This window comes from Canis lupus, chromosome 4 (genome assembly GCF_011100685.1).
Source record: "Canis lupus familiaris isolate Mischka breed German Shepherd chromosome 4, alternate assembly UU_Cfam_GSD_1.0, whole genome shotgun sequence".
NCBI lineage: Eukaryota > Metazoa > Chordata > Mammalia > Carnivora > Canidae > Canis > Canis lupus.
In genome coordinates, this window is record NC_049225.1 from 41,963,365 (window position 1) to 41,984,193 (window position 20,829).

General features: G+C 32.5%; 1 protein-coding gene across 6 annotated transcripts in view; it reads right to left on the reverse strand.

Annotated features, from left to right (window-relative positions):
• RANBP17 (RAN binding protein 17) overlaps positions 1-20,829 on the reverse strand; it is a 301,098-nt gene that overhangs the window by 239,890 nt on the left and 40,379 nt on the right. For all 6 annotated transcript variants that reach the window (XR_005358198.1, XR_005358199.1, XM_038534775.1 and 3 more), the window contains 2 exons: positions 20,354-20,547; positions 4,467-4,572 (listed from right to left, as the gene is read on the reverse strand). Coding sequence is in view for 4 of the 6 variants with exons in the window: in XM_038534775.1 (XP_038390703.1) it covers positions 4,467-4,572; positions 20,354-20,547 (300 nt within the window). In the remaining 2 variants the exon portion in view is untranslated. The remainder of the gene's footprint in view (positions 1-4,466; positions 4,573-20,353; positions 20,548-20,829) is intronic.

Sequence of the window (20,829 nt, forward strand, 5' to 3'; positions counted from 1 at the left end):
CAAAGGTGTTGATGAATGATGAGGGATGACAGAGAGACTAACAGGCCAGAGAAACAACGAGGGAAGGAGGGTATCATAACTGAAAGAAGCAGTCATTCTACTAGCACGAGCAAACTGGGAGGATATAAGATGAATAAAACAAAATCTCCGGGTAATCTCTCAAGAGGTTTATATTCTGGTAATGATGAATGAAACTGAAATGACTATAAAATTATCTGTATTTAATTAGAACTGCATGACCTGAGCACAAATAAATTTATTTGCTAAGTTAAGGAAGCATATTTAAATGTTAAAGTAACATGTTTTAATTAAAATTATCACAATATTGGGAGCTTTTATGAATATTAACCTTTTCCTGATAAAATAGCATATAGGTTTTTGGCAGAATCTTCATGATCTTCCAATTTGGTAGTTTTCTCAGGAGTGAGCAAAGTATATACCAACACATTGAAGGCAACAGTATTACAGTGCCAGTTACTTCTTCATATGAAATTGATATTTTAAAATTCTACATAAAACATCATTCTTATTTAATTTAAAAGCTCAGATTTTAAAACATATTTATATCTTTTTTTATGCCTCAGTTTGAATCTGCTTAGCCCTGTTTACATACCCACCCACCTCACCACTCTCTCTCACCCTCTCTCACCATTCCTTCACCACTACCTCACCACTACCTCTCACCCACTACCCTCATCCACTTGCCTTGCAGCTCCCGTAAAGATTCCCACAGTTCCTGCAGTTGTACATCCTCACTCAGGGGAGAAGAGAGGCCTCTGACAGCTCCAGCCCCTACCTCCCAACTCAGCAGGACAAAAGTTCTGGCTTCCCCAGTGGCACCTCAGAGAGGCCAGGGAACAAAACTACTCCCCAAGAGGAGACTTTAATAAGAAATGGGACACAGAAATAAGCCAACAGAAAACTGGCTTGCCTACAGTCCATCCTCCCACCGCCATCATGGACTGTTCAAACACAGTGGTTCTATATGTGGCCTCTGGGGAAATCTCCTGTAACAGTGAGCAATCAGTGTGTAATGCACCACCTTATACATTTGATTCTCATTATTCATGGCAGTTATGTTCTATAAAGGCATTGTGAAAACTGAATTAGTGAAGACTGAACCACTGCATTCCTGGAGGAGATACGGGTTAGGTTCCTAAGGAACTATGATCATAATATTTTCATCAACTAACCCACACATAATTTTGTTCTTTGTGTGTTTCTTTTTAAAGACATCTTATTTAATATATTGTTGATTCATTAACATTGAACTCATAGCCAGTACCACAACAACCTGTGCCTGAACAAGGCTTATCTAACATACATATTTTCTCTGTAAGGTACTTTACAGCTTTTCTGTTGTGCTTAGGAACACTAGACAGCATTTCAGCACTACATTGGGGACCACTGTAAATAGCAAAACCACCAACAAAAAGCACAAAAATGTGAGATATATGGGACTAAAGAGACAATGAAAAGGACACTTAATTACAGTATGAGAGTGTGAACCAAAAAGAGCATCTGATCAACTTCAGCTGGAAAGTGGGTATCAGGGAACACAAATTTTTCACCACCAAGCACATATCCACAAATGACTGTAGTAGCACGAGTATTGGTTCTGGGGTTACCAATAAATTTTAGCAAGTACGCAAATCTGCAAAACTGGAATCTGTGAATTAGGAGCACTGACTCTTTGTTTTCTCTTACTCTCTCTCTTCCTTTTCCTTCATTTTATTTTTCCCTTGAAAATGTACCTTTCTTCCCATCCCTCAATAAAGCCTTAGACCATTATAGACTTCACCTAACATTTTGTTTTCTAGGGAATGGCTAAAACATAAATCAAATCTTATTTAAAGTTAAATATGTTGCTTAATGAAAAAATTAAAATTTTCTACTTGGCAAATATACACCTGCTTTTGTCTATTTCCCTGGCATATATACACCTGCTTTTGTTTATTTCCTGTTATATATTTCTCAGGAAAATAATGCCAGTGGGTATTTCTCTACGTGATGATGAAAAAACTTTTAAAATGATGATGAAAATTTTTAAAAATCAAACTATAACTATAGTAAAAAGTATACTTACTTTGCACTTTACTAAATTATGTCATATCATATTAAAAGATGGCACAGAGGCAAATTATTCACTTTGTTTAAAATTAACCAAAGCATTCTAAGAATGCCTCTACCCATATTTTAGAGTTATCTGATATTAGAAATAATAAATCTTAAGAAAGCTAAAATATTTATGTTCCATTCAGACTCAAGTTTCACTCAAACAAGGGCTAGTTTACAGGTTAAAAAGAGTATGGAAGGAAAAGAAAATTTTTTTCAAAATGCCAACAAATTTATTAAATACCTAGGACTCTATTTAAGAATAGTAATGGAAAATGCCACAGCTTGGCGTAATAATTTTAAGGACTTTGGTAGGGTGATAGTGGTGTCTATCGGGTGGTGGCAAAATCGGGGTGACATGCATGTGGTCAAAAAGCAATAGATAGTCAGTTACCCGATATAAGCTTTGTTTACTATCATTGACTAGATTTTTCACCTCATGACCAAAGCCTTAATAAAAAGCAATGAATTGCTTCTCTTATATTTCTATTCTACACAGAGGAAAACAGACTTCTAAGATCAGTGGAAAAGAATGAAAGCTTAGAAAAAGACCTAAGAATTTTGTGTAAACATATAAGCAGCATTTCAAATCAGTAAAGGGTGGGGTTTGCATTAATTGGTTAACAGTATGGAAACTTTGGAAAAAGTATATAAAACAAACATCAAATGTATTAAAAATTAAATATAAAAATCTGAAACCATAAAAGTAGGAGAAAATCTAGGTGAATATTTTTATTATCTAGGTGTGGAACAACCTTTCTAAGCATGAACAATGGGGAAAATATGAAAGGAAAAGATTCAGCAGTCTGAATACATAAATATTTAAATCCATTAACAGAGATATTTCTAAAACGCATTAAAAACATGGAGAAAACATTTTCAAAATGAATATGAAATATTAAGATCTTTGATATATACTGAGTTCTTATAGATATATTAGGGGAAAGATCATCACAAAAGTAGCTAAATGATACAATCTATATATATTTAAAAACCACAAAGAGAAAATATAATTGGGAAAAATAGGAATGGAAGAGTGTTTGATACCATTTGTAACCAAAACAATACAAATCAAAACAAGACATTTTTTAACTATAAACTGGCAAAGATAATGATCCCAAAATCTAGTGTTCAACTGCAAAAAAATGGTAAGTCTCAGAGCCTTTGAGTTCAGAGAATAAAGTGGTATAACACTTCCAAAATGTCATTTGGTAGTAAGTACTGAAACTCTTTAAAATGTTGCAGACCATTCAACCAGCTATTTAGCCTTTAAGAATTATCTCTAATGAAATTATTTTTTATCTACATTAAAGATATAACTGAAAGAACACTCACCTCAAAGAAGTTTACAACAAAGAACAATTTGAGAACCAACCTAAAATTCCAAAAACTGGGGTATGTATAAATTATGGTATAGCTTAGAATATTTAACATCTAGGTAAAATGTTCACAATATTATGCTTGCTGTTTTTTAAAAGAAGTGTTTGAGTGGGGGGAGAGGGGCATGTGGTAATATAATGCTTACTATTTGCCAGGCACTGTTCTAAGCATCTTACAAATATTAACTCATTTAATCCTTATAATAGCCCAAAATGAATTAGGTATTATTATCTCCATTTTAGTTTACAAGACAGTAATATAGTATAACTTTTGTTCAAAAAATGTTGAAAAAGACACATGTAATGTACATATATCCTCAAGCATTAACTAAAAAGACTCAGTAAAAGGTATGCAGCAAAATGACAGCAAGTTATCTCCAAATTAATATACAACTTTTCTTTTTATTTGAAATAGTTAAATGTTCAATAAAAACATATATTACTTTATTTATAAAGTAAAATGTTATTCAAAAATAGAATATATTAAAAACCAAACTCACGTGTATTATTCACACGTAGCAATTTTCCTCAGTGTTAAGGTAAGTAATTCATTGCTTCTTAAGACTATGGTCATGAGGTGAAAAATCTAGTCAACAATCATAAACAAAGCTTGTATTGGGTAATTATCCATTGCTTTCTAACAAGATGGATGTATGTCACCCCAATTTTGCCACCACCCAATACACAGTAATTTTGCATGCTTTATCGGGTCCTAAGAAATAAAAAGCTACCTAAATCTTCATCACACTATTCAAATATGAGTTTAAAATATTTTGACTGTAATACTTCCTAGAGACTTGACTTCTACAAATCACTTAACCTCCATTCCTTGGTTTTTCTCACCAATAAGAAAGAAAATAATACCTTCCTCAAAAGGTCAAGTATAAAATGTTTTAGCTCATAATACCAGTTCAGTAACTAAATTTCTTAAGTATTTAGTAAATTTTTGTAAATTTTATGGCCATTACGTACCGGCAGGATAATTCTCCATCCATAGCATCATGTTCATCTGTACTGGTATATGTTAACCTTCCTCCAACAACTGTCCCAACTAAGTATACCAGCCATGCAAGACGTCCTAATATATAACAAGAAAGAAAAATGTTTAGGAGATATTGACAGAAACAATGCTCATTTTGCAGAAAATTCTAAAATTGGCCAAGTGATCTATTCTTCCAAATAAGTGATAAACTATGATGACCTCAGTCCCTGACAGAGAGTGGACAGTGGGTTTTAAGTTTAGCAAGGCATTATAATAGTAAAAATGACAGACTCTAGAGCCAGGAAATACTACATTCAAATCCCACCTCAAACAATTTGCTATGTGATCTTGCCTAAGTTACTTACCTCTTAACATCTTTGGGTTTTAATTTGGAAAATGGAGAAAATAAGATCTGTGAAGACTTATGATTAAAATTAAATTTGTAACAAAAACACCAAAAGCAATCTAGATCCAGGGCGGTTAGTAAGTACTGATATGATCCAATAAGCAACATCTTTTCTGAATGGTCAATGTCATAATCATATCAGTCTTATCATTTTTAATATTATTTTTGTTTGATCATAAATTTAAAAAATAATAATAAATTTAAAAAATAAAAAATAAACATAAATAATAATCTTTAAAAATTAATAACCTTCTTTGTATGTTTTATCAATTTAGATTTTTTAGATACCGGTTTTTCTTTTTTTTTTTTTTTCTTTTTTTTTTTTTTTAAATTTTATTTATTTATGATAGTCACAGAGAGAGAGAGAGAGAGAGGCAGAGACACAGGCAGAGGGAGAAGCAGGCTCCATGCACCGGGAGCCCGACATGGGATTCGATCCCGGGTCTCCAGGATCGCGCCCTAGGCCAAAGGCAGGCGCCAAACCGCTGCGCCACCCAGGGATCCCGATACCGGTTTTTCTTAAAGCAAGCTTGACTATCACTAAAAGTAACAGCAAACATTTATATGGTATTCTTTATGCACTGGGTGTTATTCTAAGCATTGTATCTATTACCTATAATTACAGTCATTTAATGTCACAAATGTTCCTATTAAAAACTGCAGAGCTATGATTCCAATACAGGCAATGAAGTTCCAAAAGTCCATTCTCATACCATTAAGAGATACATACCACTACCTCTCAAGATCAATAAAAGGGAATACTCAATCAACATAGTTGTCAGCTGGGCAGACTTTGATGATCCAACAATATCTTATGATCCAGGAATCTCTCAAGTGCTTATTTAACATATTTCAATTCCCAAACCAGAATTTTTCTCTGTCTCCAGAGTCTTGACCACAAATGAGATTGCATCTACCTTTGGGATCATGTCTAGGTTCTTTTATACTTCGATTCCCAAATCGGCCAAAATAAAACCAAGTATATGTAACACATGAAATAAGTATGTGTTGAATAGCTGAATTTAAAATAAGAAAGTTTATTTTGGGAGTTTATCACCAATGTAAATACAGAAACATTTGCCTACTACCACTTGATAAAAACAAACCTACCAGAAAATAGTAAAAAAATTCACAATGCATGTAATTTTTATATTTCTCCACTGAAATATCAATTTTAAAAAACATGGAGGAAGTACAATTTAGCTACCAAGAGCACAGGTCCAGTTCAAATCCTGCCTCTAGTATTAATTATGCTAGTTATTAATTCCTCTTGGATTTAATTTCCTTACTTATAAGTATGAAGATGATAATTATACCTGGCTCATAGGCTTGTGATAAACACTAAATAGTATTTTGCTTGAAAACTACTCATAATAATACTTCTTACAAGTCTTCACTAAATACTGGCTATTATCACTATTATTATTACTATAAAATAGCCATCCTCTTTTTAGTTCTTCTATATCAAACCTTCAAAAACCAAAACATACCAATATTACTTTTTTATGTTCATTATAAGTTTTACTTTAAAAGCTGCTCATGAAAATTAAGTACGGGCAGCCCTGGTGGCCTAGCGGTTTAGTGCCACCTTCAGCCCAGGGCCTGATCCTGGAGACCTGGGATCAAGTCCCAATTCAGGCTCCCTGCATGGAGCCTGCTTCTCCCTCTGCCTGTATCTCTGCCTCTTTCTCTCTCTCTCTCTCTCTTTCATGAATAAATAAATAAAAATCTTTAAAAAAAAAAAAAAGAAAGAAAATTAAGTCACAGTATTTAAAAGTTAAGGTCTTTCCTCTCTACCAGAGGCCTGTTACAATTAGAGCTAGTTACCATTAACCGTATGTATTTGCTTACTGCTGTTTGTAAAACAAGCAAAAAACTGTGAAGTGAAAAAAAAAATTTCCAAGTAAAATACACTTAGAAAAGCATATGCTTTTCTATGTGTCATGTTCTGCCATAGGACTATAACTAAATATGTTTATTGTGGAGTAGAATGAGAAAGGAAGAATCCCCATGCCCAAAGGATTGAACCTAGTGATAGACAGATAAAAGGGAAAAATGATCCTTTCAGTGCAGATGATGAGCATCACTGTCCAATAATAGATAAAAGATACTACATATAAGACATGAATTTCTTGAATTTAAAGTTTTTATTGTTTAATTCCTTTAATCCTATTACTTTGAAATTAAGTCTTATATACCAAAAAACACTAGGCAAAAATAACAAGGGATCAATTAATTGTATTTTTTTTCTTAAATTATGGTAAATTCTGAATGGAAGTTTGTTTATTCAGAGGAAAAACAGAATGTTTATTTACTCTCCATGTTTTAGAAAGCAGTGATTTCTATCATACAAGAAACAAAAAGCAGGCATTTCTTAACCCTTAGAAATTTAACAACCAAAAAAAAAAAAAAAAAAAAAAAGAAATTTAACAACCACTGTCTGAATAAATTAGGATTAGTGTTAGAAATCAACATTGGAACATAAAGGCATTATTATTAAACTATCAAATGTAATTTTTATATTTAACTGAATGAGAAATAATATTTCTCACACATATCCTTTCCCTAAACCTCAACAATTTTAGACTCACAATATTCAAAATAACATTACTTTGGTTATAGAATTTTGTCCACAAAGTATAAAGAACCATGTAAATCTATAAATTCAAATTACATTTAGAAATTTAAATATCCAATACACGAGTTTCATACCTATAATTTGTTTTGAATCTCATCTTTATAATGAGACTAAATTTCCATTATAATTTTCCATTTTTCTGTTTATTCTGAAATGTTCAGGGCACTTGTTTTAGCAGCTGTTCAAGCACAGAACATCTTTTCCTTTAACAAAATAATTATTGCTGTAATAATCTGTAATTATGGTTTATAACTGCAATAATCCCAAAGAAATCAGTCATTACCATAGATCACAAGTAATCGTTAACTACTGTTAATGACCTATTTCTTAGGGATTATTGTTTTCGTAAACCATGACCATATCACCACAAATATGGAAGAGCAAGACAATATAATACAAATGAGATCATAATATAATAATAAACTTATTTTGTAACATTAAAAGCCATTAAGCATCTAAATTAAAGCACACATAACGAGAGCATATAATTTTCTTTGTTCAACACTAACTGAAGTGTTTAGTCTGCACAAAAGAAATTGAATACTGCTACATATGGTGGTACAAACTTGAGCTACATTAGGCACTTTTCATAATATAAAACAATCATTCTGAAATAGACCACAGATATCTTTAAAAGATAGATTCCTTCACAATGACCAAAAAAAGGAAAACAAATGTAAAAAATTTCTATGTATTAGAGATTGAAATGTTATTAAACCTACATAGTATATCCAACTATAAAACTCCTTGGAATTTTTATTAATCAAGAATCAGATCTGACTTAATTCATTCAATAGACCTATTTAATATCAATAAATTATTTTTTTCAATAAATTATTATGAAGTTAATTGCATTTGTGTATCTCAAAGTACCTATATTTTCATTCAGCACCTAAACAGTATTATTTTATAACTGAATCTTTTTACTTTTTACATTCCATTGCAATATTTGATATATGAAGCTATATGTACTGGATACGAAGTGTAATAAAACAAACACCTGGGGATCCCTGGGTGGCTCAGTGGTTTAGCGCCTGCCGTAGGCCCAGGGCATGATCCTGGAGTCCCGGAATTGAGTCCCACATTGGGCTCCCTGCATGGAGTCTGCTTCTCCCTCTGCCTGTATCTCTGCCTCTCTCTCTTTCTCTGTCTCATGAATAAATAAATAAAATATTTAAAAAACAAAACAAAACAAACACCTGTTTAACCCACTACACAACTTAAGAACCAAGACGTTACCCATACTGTCACACCTATCTCCATACCAATCCTCTGGTATAGCCCCTTACCTGCCACCCTCAAGGTAACCATGATCATGTATTTGGTGCTTACCATTCTCTTGAAATTTTTTTTTCGTTTTATCATTTATGCATGTATTCCTAAACAATATATTTTTAGTCTCATTTGTTTTGAGGCTTCATTAAGTGTTTCATACTATATACAGTTTCCTGAAAATTGCTTTCACTAGCTATCGTACCTCTGACATTCATCATAAATACACGTGTACTTCATTTTTATTGTTATATAATACTGTATTGTATTATGATCTGTATATCCATTTTCATGTTTACATGTATTTGAGCTGTTTCTACTTTGTGCCTTTAGGAACAAGTAGACTAGGAATATTCTTACACACGCCCTCTTGGGTAGAAGAGATTTTTCTAGAGGACATTCCTAAGACTGAAGTGCCAGGTTAGCAGGGATTCAAATGTTCCACTTTGCAAAATTACACCAAATTGATTTCTATTCCACTTCTAATGATTTACTTTATATTCCTCCCACAAGTGTATAATTCCCTTTGATTGGCATTCTCCTATAAGATTTCTTATTTTTGCCAATCTACTGGGAGTAAAACAGTATCTCATGTACCTTATGTTTCTAAAATACCCAAATAAATGGGTTAATTTATTATTATTTTTGCAATTTAGTTTTAGTTTAATTGCAAATTGGTAAGAATATGGACACTCTGATGCTATGTGAAATTTGTTGAGACTTGCTTTATACGGAAATACTTGCTCAATTTTTTTTTTTAAGATTTTATTTACTTATTCATGAGAGACACAGAGAGAGGCAGAGACACAGGCAGAGGGAGAAGCAGAGGGAGAAGCAGGCTCCATGCAGGGAGCCCGGTCCCGGGACTCCAGGACCATGTCCTGTGCCCAAGGCAGGCGCTAACCCGCTGAGCCACCCAGGGATCTCCTACTTGCTCAATTTTTAAAAATTGACATACAATTGATATATAACATTAGTTTCAAGTATAAAATATTATGATTTGATATTTGTATATAATAGGAAACAAATCACCATATTAACATCCAGTTAACATCCATCACCTCACATAATTACCAATTTATTTATGGTGAGGGCTTTTAAGATTTACTTCAACAACTTTCAAATACACAATACAGTACTATTAATTATAGTCATCATGCTGTACACTACACCCTCATGGTTATTTTATAAGTGGAAGTTTATACCTTTTGACCACATTTACCCATTCTGCCCATCCTCCAGTCCCCTCCTCTGGCAACCACCAATCTGTTCTTTGTATCTATGACTTCAGTTTTTTGTTATATTTTACTTTCAGATTCTGCATGTGAGATCATATGGTATTAGTCTTCCTCTGTCTGACTTATTTCATCTAGCATAATGCCCTAAGGATCCATCTTTGCTGTCACATATAGTAAGATTCCATTCTTTTATATGGCTGAATAATATTCCCTCACACACACACCCTACGTTTTCTTTCTCCATTCATCCATCAGTGGACATTTAGATTGCTTCCATGTCTTGGCTATCATAAATAAAGCTGCAATAAACATGAGAGTGTAGATATCTTTTCAAGTTAGTGTTTTTTTCTCTTTGAATAAATACAGACAGGTGGAATTGCTGGATGATATGGTAGCTCTATTTTTAATTTTGTAAGGAACTTCCATACTGTTTTCCATAGTGGCTGCACCAATTTAAATTCCCACCAACAGCGTACAAGGTTCCCTTTTCTCTACATCTTTGCCAACAATTGTTTTCACTTGTGTTTTAGATAAAAGTCATTCTAACAGGTGTGAGGGGATCTTTCACTGTGGTTTTTATTTCCATTTCCCTGATGACTAGTGATGTTGAACACCTTTCGATATACCTGTTGTTGCTGAGTTGTTTGTATGAGTTCTTTACATATTTTGTGTATTAACTTTTAATCAGATATGTTCTTGCAAATATTTTCTCTCACTGGGTAAGTTACATTTTCATTTTGTTAATGAGAGCTTTTTTCCCCCGTTTTCTTTTCTTTTTTTATATATATATATTTTTAATTTTATTTATTTATGATAGTCACAAAGAGAGAGAGAGAGAGAGAGAGGCAGAGACATAGGCAGAGGGAGAAGCAGGCTCCATGCAACGGGAGCCCGACATGGGATTCGATCCCGGGTCTCCAGGATCGCGCCCTGGGCCAAAGGCAGGTGCCAAACCGCTGCGCCACCCAGGGATCCCTCCCCCGTTTTCTTTTAATGAAGAATCTCGCAAAGATCTACTGGCAGAAAACATTCTGGTTTTGTTTCTGAAACTGTTTTTTGTTCATCCTTGCTCTTGCAAGATACTTTAGGGACATATTATAGGATTGCTATTATTTTGACTCAATTTTTTAAAAAATAATATTTTACCATTGTCTTGCTTCCATTTTTACTTTTGGGAGTGAATTTATCAATCTATTTTATACTCCTCAAGCTGCTTTAGAGATGTTCTGTCTTTGGAAATACATGGTTTGATAAAAATGTTTTGTTGTTTTTGACTGGTATATGTTGGGGATCCTATATTGATGGATTCTCAAGAGTATCTTCAGTTAGTGCCTCTGTCCCATCTTCTCTATTCTGGTTTTCTGGGATTGATTTGATACCCTGACATTTCATCTCATCTTTTAAGTTTTAATATTCTCACTTCCTTGTTTTTCCACATTCTTGAAAATTTCTTCAAACCTAAACTGCCAATTTGCTAATTCTTTTCTTAGCTAGGTGAATTTACTGTTTAGCACATCCATTACATTTTAGATCACAAAATTTTTTCCTCAGTATTAAAAGTCTTACCTGAGTCTTCTTCAATCTGCCTTGGTCATACTCTTGTTGGCTCATTTGTGATTCTACTTTTTATTTCTTTAAATATTTCATATGTAATTATTTTATATTCCCATCCAATTCCAGTATCTTAAGTCCTTGGGCAGGTCTAATAGGTAATTTATTACTTCTGTTAGTGCACATTGATGACATCTTGTTTCATTACTTGCATGCTTGTTATTTTTAAAATTATGAACACTCATTTGGTTGATTTGAATTGCCGGATTCTCAAGGCCTTATATCACGACTGCTACTCATCAGAGAAGGTTTTAATTTACTTTTTTGCTAGAAGCCAAGAGGCTCTAGGAACCACAAAAAGGGACCACTTTATCCCTTTTTGAGGGTCCCACTTAAGAATTTAAAATTCAGTACACATACCTTGCTATAGGCCCAAGGCTTTACCACCAATTTAATTAATCACTGATATTGATAATTTGCCTTTGAAAGCAATACTGCCTTTTGCCCTTGTTTGCTGTTGACTAGCCCATTCTGGTTAAAGTTTATCTTTCCCAGGGAGAAATACTCAGAAGGGGGGAGGGGGCAGTTGGACAGAGGAATAGAAAGTAGCAGAAGGGAAGAGAAGGAATCTCAAAAATCTCATGTACTTATTGCCCAGCAATGCTTTAAAAAGTTTATACAGGAGCTGTTTTTGCATCTGAATAGCCTTTCAGATGACCACAAAGAAGTGAAAGCTACTACTAATTCTTTACTATTAAAAAGAAGCAAAGAGGGCAGCCCAGGTGGCTCAGGGGTTTAGTGCAGCCTTCAGCTGGGACTGGGACTCGGATGGGAGTCCCACTTCAGGCTCCACAGGGAGCCTGCTTCTCCCTCAGCCTGTGTCTCTGCCTCTCTCTATCTCTGTGTGTGTCTCTCATGAATAAATAAATAAAATCTAAAAAAAAAGCAAAGATTATTTGGGATATAAACTAAAAAGAAAAATATGATTTTACAAGTAGCTAACGAAATTATAACATAACATAATCTGAGTTAATGTAGAAAACAAATCTGGAAAGATACTATCTGGGGACACCACTGAGTCATTAGACAAAAAAAAAAAAAAAAAAAGAAAAAAAATCCTTTTAAAAACACTACAATCCAGGCCTACAGGGCAACAAAAAGATACCTAAACTGAAAAGACATGGAAGGATCAAAATCCAGCCTCTAGTCATGAATCTGCACTCTACTATGGTGCATCTACACCTAATTTGCACAAAGGTACCACCCACTGAGCTGGTAAGAAAGTAAAATAAATCCTCAAAGGCTAAAATGATTTGAAGGCTAAAATCTAGAGACATAAGCATGGAAAGAACTAGAGAACTTGAGTTTCTCCTTGATGGACAAAGGACAAAGCCCAGGGCATGCCCAATGTGAGGAGTCCAACAAAAGCTGAGACACAGTTATACCCTTAGTGGAACAAATGAACTGGAAAGGGGAAAAAAACCTGCCATTGGCAGAGAAACACAACAGAGAAACTTGTCTGACTTGACTATAACATTAGGTAGAGAGTAGGAAAAAACCCTCAAGTCAGACCTCACATGGTTTGTGGCCTTAATACAGACTACCAGTGTGATACAAAGAACCTTATTCTAAAGAAATAGTTCACATGATATTGCGTTGGTAGTCCTCTTCCACCTCATTTAGTTAATGGACTAAACATTCCAAGTAAAGGACAGGATGGTCAGAATAGGTTTTTAAAAAAGAAAGAACTATACTAATAGACTGTCTAAATGAGATGTACTTTAACTATAAAGACACAGACAGACTGGAAGTAAATACATGCAGAAGGATATAGCATATAAACAGGATGTATAAGAAGGCATTGACTATAGTATTATCAGATAAGATTGATTTCAAGATGAAAGATTTTAATTAATAGGAAAGAAAAACAATTATAGATACTACTTGACGCACAAAAAATGGTAACTAAAAGTAGCTAAGACAATTCCACAATTACATTTGGAGATTATAATTAGTCTGTCTATAAATAATAGAAATAGATCAAGACATAACAAAATTAATAAAGACAAGCAGTACCTGAACTATGCTATTAATCATCTTGACTTAATTTCTAATTATAAAGTGCTATTCCAAGTGGTAATACACATATTCAAGTGTACGTGGTATGTTTACCAGGGCATACCATATGCTAGGTCATAAAACAAATCTCAATAAATTTTAAAAGTCCGAAATCCTAAAAGATAATATTTGACCAAGATGGAATTAAATTAGAAATCAGCAATAATAATACAACTAAGAAAACCCCTAATACTTGAAATAAAAGCATATACTTCAAATTTTATAAATTGATAAAGAAATACAGATTAGAAAGTATTTTTAACTAAATGATTATAAAAATACAAAATCAAAATTCATGAGATGCAGCTAAAACAATGCTTAACAATGAAATTCATAACTTTAAATGTTTCTATTAGAAAAATCTAAAACTCAAAATGTGTAATCTCTAATATGGGGGAGAGATGAAATTAAATCAATAGTATAAGGCAGAAAATAATGAAGCTAAAATAACTTATGAAATAAATAAATGAACAAACAATGAAGAAAATCAATGAAACTAAAAGTTGGTTTTCTGAAAAGATTTAAAAAATTGATGAATATCTAATTGGGGTCAATCAGGGAGAAGAAAAAAAAGGCAACAACAGTCAGTATCAACAAAGAGGGGTGGGTGGGTAAATTGGGTGAACAGAGTCAAAAGTTAAAAATTTCTAGTTGTAAACTAAGTCATAGGGATGTAATAGATCGCATGATGACTATAGTTAATACTGTACTGCATATCTGAAAATTGCTTAGAGGGTAGATCTTTAAAGTTCTCATCACAAGAGAAAATAACTTTGTAACTATATATGGTGATGGGTTAATGAGGCTTACTGAGGTGATCATTTTACTATATAAACAAATATCAAATCATTATGTTGTACACCTGAAACTAATATTTATGTTGTAGGTCAAGTATGCTTCAGTTAAAAAGAAAAAGAACAAAAGGAACACCATTTCAGATCCTATAGAGAGTAAAAGAATACTAACAGAATATTAGACATAAATTTATTTCAATAAATTTAAAAAGAAGACAAATTCCTTGAAAGATATAAATGACTGAATTTAAGCCCAGGAGAAAGAGAAAATTTAAATAGTCCTATGTCAATTGAAGAACCTGAATTTATAATTCTAAACCCTCTAGGCTCACTGACTTTGCTGGTGAATTCTATCAAATTCTTACAAAAGAAATAATACTGATACTACACAAACTCTTTTAGAAGATAAAGAAGAGGAAATATTTCCTGACTCATTTTATAAGGCAGTATTATCCTGTTGCCAAAATAAGGCAAAGGCATCACAAGAAAATAAAACTACAGACAAATATCCTTCATGAACATCACTATAATATAAATCTTTTGCAAATTGAATCTAACACTATATACATGAACATTTTATCATATCCAAGTAGGATTGATATGAGTAAAAAGCTGGTTTAACACAGAAAAGTCAATGTAATTCACTGTGTGAGTAAAAAAAGAAGAAAAAACAGGTCACTTGAATATGTAGATAAGAAGCATTAAAAAAAAAAATCAATGACCCCATTCATTATAAATAGAGGAACAGAAGGGAACTTCCTCAAATTTATTATGAACATCCTTTAAAAACTAGATAACATCCTACTCAATGGTGAAAGGCTCAGAGCTTTGTAAAGATAACAGAAACAAGGCCAGACTATCCACTCTCACCACTTTTATTCATTGTACTGGAGGTCCTACCAATGGAATAAGGCAAGAGAAAGAAAGAAAATGCATGAAGACGAGACATAAAAAACTGTCTTTATTTGCAGATGACATGATCATATATAACAATCCAAAAGAATCCACAAAAAAAGCTATTAGAATAAGTAAATTTAGCAATGTCATACGACACAAAGACAAAAATCCATTCTGGTTTTATAGAGTTTTCAGAATAATTTTAAATTTTACAATAGCATCAAAAATATATGCTAATAAATTTAGTGAAACATTTTCAATACCTATGCACTGAAAGCAATAAAACATTCAAAGAAAATTAAGGGACAACTACATAACTGGAGCAATATACCATGTCCATGAACTGGAAGACTCAATATTGTTAAGACTGTCCAGATTGATGCATAGATTGAGGCAATCCAAATAAAAATTCTAGGGAGATTATATGAAAGAAATAAACAAGCTGATGCTACAATTAATATAGAAAGGCAAAAAACCTAGAACAGACTCAACTATTTTGAGAAAGAACGAGGTGAGAATGGATTACCTGATTTCAAGACTTACAGTTAGAGTAATCAAGACAGTAGAATACTAACAGAAGGATAAGACATATAGATCGATGGTACAGTATAGAGTCCAGTAATAAACCTTAGCCTTTTATAATCAATTGATTTTGACAAAGGTGTTATGATAATTTAGCAGGGAAAAAGATAGTGGTTTCAGCAAATGGTGCTAGAACAACTATAAAACTATGAGTTGGGGACCGGGCCTTACCCTTAACTCATACTATTCACAGAAATTAACCTAAGTCGTTCACAGACTTAAACATAATAGCTAAAAACTATTAGACTTCTAGAAGAAAACATAGAAGAACCTCCTGTAAGTTGGGTTGCAGATTCCTTAAATACAAAAAGCACAAGCCAGAAAGAAAATCTTGAAAATGTAGATCATCAAAATTTAAAACTTCTGTTCTTTGAAAAACGGTTAAGAAGACACACCACAGACAGGGAGAAAATACTTGCAAACATATGTGAAAGAGAGATTATATACAGAATATATAAAACAGTCTTATAATTCCATTAAGAATATGTGTAAAAGAACCACTCAATTTAAAAATGGGCAAAACATGTGAACACACATTTCACAAAAGAAGATATGTAAATGGGCAAAAGGTACAGCACCATTAATTATGAGAGAAATGCAAATTACAACCACAATAAGACACTATTAGATACCCAGTAAAACTGCTAAAGCTAAGAAGACAATATCAAATCATGATGCAGATGTGGAGCAAATGAAATTCTCATACATTGTTAATGAGAATGAAAAATGGTAGGTACACTTTGTAAAACAGTATAGTGGTATCCTCTAATATTACATATACGTTTTCTCATATGACCCAGGAATCTGTCTTAGATATTCACCCGTAAGAAATAAAAATTTACTTAAGTAGATACAAAGATTTGTCTGCAAATGTTCATAAGCACATTATTCATAATAGCCCCAAAATTGAAAGTGGAACTCAAATGTCCATCACATAGTGACTAGATAGACAAATTATGGTAAAGTCATACTACAGAATATTATGCAGCAATAAAAAGAAACAATATTAATATACATATTTTAAAACTTATGCTAAGCAAGGTCAAATACAAAAAACTACTTATTGTATGATTCCATTTATAAAGAAATCTAAAAGATTTCAAAACACAGTGATAGAAACCAGTGGTTCCCTGGGTCAAGAGACAGGGAAAGAAAAAAAAAAAAAAAAAGACAGGGAAAGAGATCAAAGAGCATGAGGAAATTATTTGGAGTGAAGAAAGGTGTTCTCTATCTTGAGTATGGTGATAGTTAGATGGCTGTGAATAACTGCTAAATTCACCAAACTATACACTCAAGAAGAAAAAAAAGAATAAGAAAGAAAAGAAAAAGATATTTGCAACTCTAATCAGAGACAAGCTCATTTTTCTAAAATACAGAGGTTGTTGAAAAAAAATCAATTAAGGGGGCACCTGGGTGGCTCAGTCAATTAAGCATCTGCCTTTGTTTGGCTCAGGTCACCGGGGATGAGCCCTTGCATCAGGCTCCCTGTTCAGCAGGAAGTCTGCTTCTCTGGCTCCCTTTGACCCTTACCCCTACATATTCTCTCTCTCTCTCTCTCTCTCTCAAACAAATAAATAAATAAATAAAATCTTAAAAAAAAAAAAAATCAGTGAGAAAAGTAAGGACCAACAACCCGATAAAAAATGAGCAAAGAAATGAATTGGCCATTACAGAAAAAGATGACTAAATAGCTCTTAAATAAATTTAAGCAATGCCTAACTGCGCTGTTATGAGAATGTAAAATTATACTGAGAAGCCATTTTTCACCTAGAGAATTTTTAATAATTCAAAAGGTTGGTAAAATTATCCTGTGAAGGCAATATGGAAACTCTTCTACAGACCTGATGGATAGGTAAATCGATATAGTCCATACCAAGAGTAATTTGGCAACATTTATACAAGTTATAAATATATTTACTCTTTCTTCAACAGTAATGCCACTCTGGAAATTTATCATATATATATATATGAATATGTATATACATTTGCATTCATGTAAAATGACATATTTATTATTAATCTATATGGAATTAATTTTAATAGCTGACAGTGATAACTCAAATGACTTTCAGTGGTGGAGGGAATGGTCAAATAAATTATGATACGATATATTCAAAAATGAAATATGCATTCATAAAAAATAAGAATTCTCTATATAATGATTTGAAAAGAGCTATAAAATACATTGTTAAATTAAAAAAAAGAGCAGGAATAGAACATTAAGGGTGGTATCCCACATCCAAAGTACATAAAGGAAGATAAAAATTTATAAATTCATAAAGAACTCAATCAGTAAGACAAAAATAATCCAAAAAGTGAAAAGAAATTTAATAAAAAATCATGAATATATATATCACTAAAATGACACAATAGTCAACAAACATAAGACAATACTAAACTTCATTAATAATTACAGGAATAAAAACTAAAATACCCATGAGGTATATATCAACTAGTGTGGTATAAATTTAAGTCCAACATTATGAGCTGTTGGCAAAGATCCAGATCAGGGTAGGCAAGATGTAAAGTAGTAAATCACTCTATAAACTACTTTGGCATCATCTACTGAAATTAACTATGTAATAGATACACATAACAATCTTTATGGTAGCAATTACTGTATTATCAAAAAAACAGAAAAAAACACAAATATCCAATGACAAGAAAATGCATAAATAAATTTGGCATATTCAAACAATAGAGAACAGTGGCAGTGTAGCTGAAGAAACCATAGCCATAACATCAACACAAATTCTCATAAACGTAATACTGAGGGGAAAAAACATGTAAAGCAAGTAGTACAGTTTCATTCCAGTTGTACAGAGTTCAGAAATTTGCAAAACCATGCATTATTTTCAGAATATATATTAATATATATGCAGTAATACTATGAATAATAAAAGGCACCAAATGATAAACACAGAATTCAAGATTGCAAGTACTTTCTGTTGGTAGGAAGGATTTGGACCAAGAACAATAGGAATAGCAAAGATACCAATACTGACCTATTCTTTCAGCTATATGATGGTGTTATTGCTAGTCACTAGGTCTAATATATGTTAATGACCTTTTGTATGTATTTAAAATTTAATAATTTTCAAATCAATCATGAAAAGACTAAATGCCGCAAAAAATACTGCTCCTCAATTTAATTTACAAATAATGAGATCTTAATAAGAGAGAATATCTGAAGTAGAGAAGGTTAACTACTTACTCCACCACCTAGCCCAGGAGCAGTTTTTTAATGTGTGACTCCAAAAAAAGAAAACAAAAAAAGATAATAAAAGCCATTTTAAGAAGATACTATGTAAATGTAAAACAGTCTTTTAAACAATTGTTTAAAAAGAGTTTTAGATTTATCAAATACCATATTAAGAGTTTAGACAGGAAATCATTGAGAGTGTGATTATCATCCTTTACCACTCACTTTCCAAAATGATGAAAGGAAGAAATGTAAAAGAAAAAAAAAATTCCAGAACTATAATTAAAGTGTCTCCTATTAGAAATATATAAAGCCAATTCCATTCTCATATTCATTTCATTTTTTAAAAATGTGAAAAATGTGTTTACTTAATTTTATTCCCTGCTATGTTCCCAGTAGGATTTAAAGGAACATACAGGAATAAATAAATCCTCCTTCAATAAACGATTAAAGAAAAATAATGAGGAAATAGGGCAGCCAGGATGGCTCAGAGGTTTAGTGCTGTCTTCAGCCCAGGGTGTCATCCTGGAGACCTGGGATTGAGTCCCACATCAGGCTCCCTGCAGGGAGCCTGCTTCTCCCTCTGCCTGTGTCTCTGCCTCTCTTTCTCTGTCTCTCTCATGAATAAATAAATTAAAATCTTAAAAAAAGGAAAGAAAGAAGAAAGAAAGAAAGAAAGAAAGAAAGAAAGAAAGAAAGAAAGAAAGAAAGAAAGAAAGAAAGAAAGAAAGAAAGAAAAAGAAAAATAATAAGGAAATTGAGGAGTTAAAATACAATAATAAACCAAACCCATAGTGAAAGCTAATACACAAATGCAAAACCATAATGAGATCTTATTTTTATTGGATGAAATTGAGCTCTGAATTTATAGTCAACTATAGGAAACATGATTAGTTAAAAGACAGTTACAAGTTAATGAACTCTACTCAAATACCATTATCAGCTTTTCTTGATACGGATTCCAGAAAAATACTTTTCACATATCTTACAAAGAAGAACTGAAAATTAACCATCAAGCAACCAAAATACCCAGAAGATTAATAAAATTAATGGCTTATTAGAGGATGAGGAATTGGGGGAAATACATAAAAATAATTTGCAGTAAAATTATTAAAGTGACTAATGAAGCTACTTAAAATTCAACATAATACCATATACAGTCATATAAAATGTACTGACCTTCCTGAATTGCCTTGTCCACAGTTATTGCAGAAGGTGAATGCAGAAGCTTTTGGTAATTTTGAGCATTTTGGTCAAACAACTGTACAAGAAGAGTGCATGTCTTTTCATATTCACATCTGCTGACAGTGCACAACTGCTCCAGCTGCTGAAACACAGTAGCAGTATCATCCAGTGGATCATCTAAATTATCTCTGCAAATACAGAAGAATAAGTTTGCAGACAAGCTTAGAATGTGATATGCTTTTATTCACAAATAAATTTTATGTTAAAAAAATTCTATTATGGATAAAGAAACAAAAGACAAATAGATTGGAAGATAAGAAATGAAATGTCTATATTTGACGACAACATGATTGTACACATTTAAAGTCCCCCAAAAAAGGATAAAACAAAAGCTACTACCTCTCATAGGTAAGTTTACCAAGGTCCTAGCATACAAGGTCAATAGACAAAATTCAACTGTATCACTATAT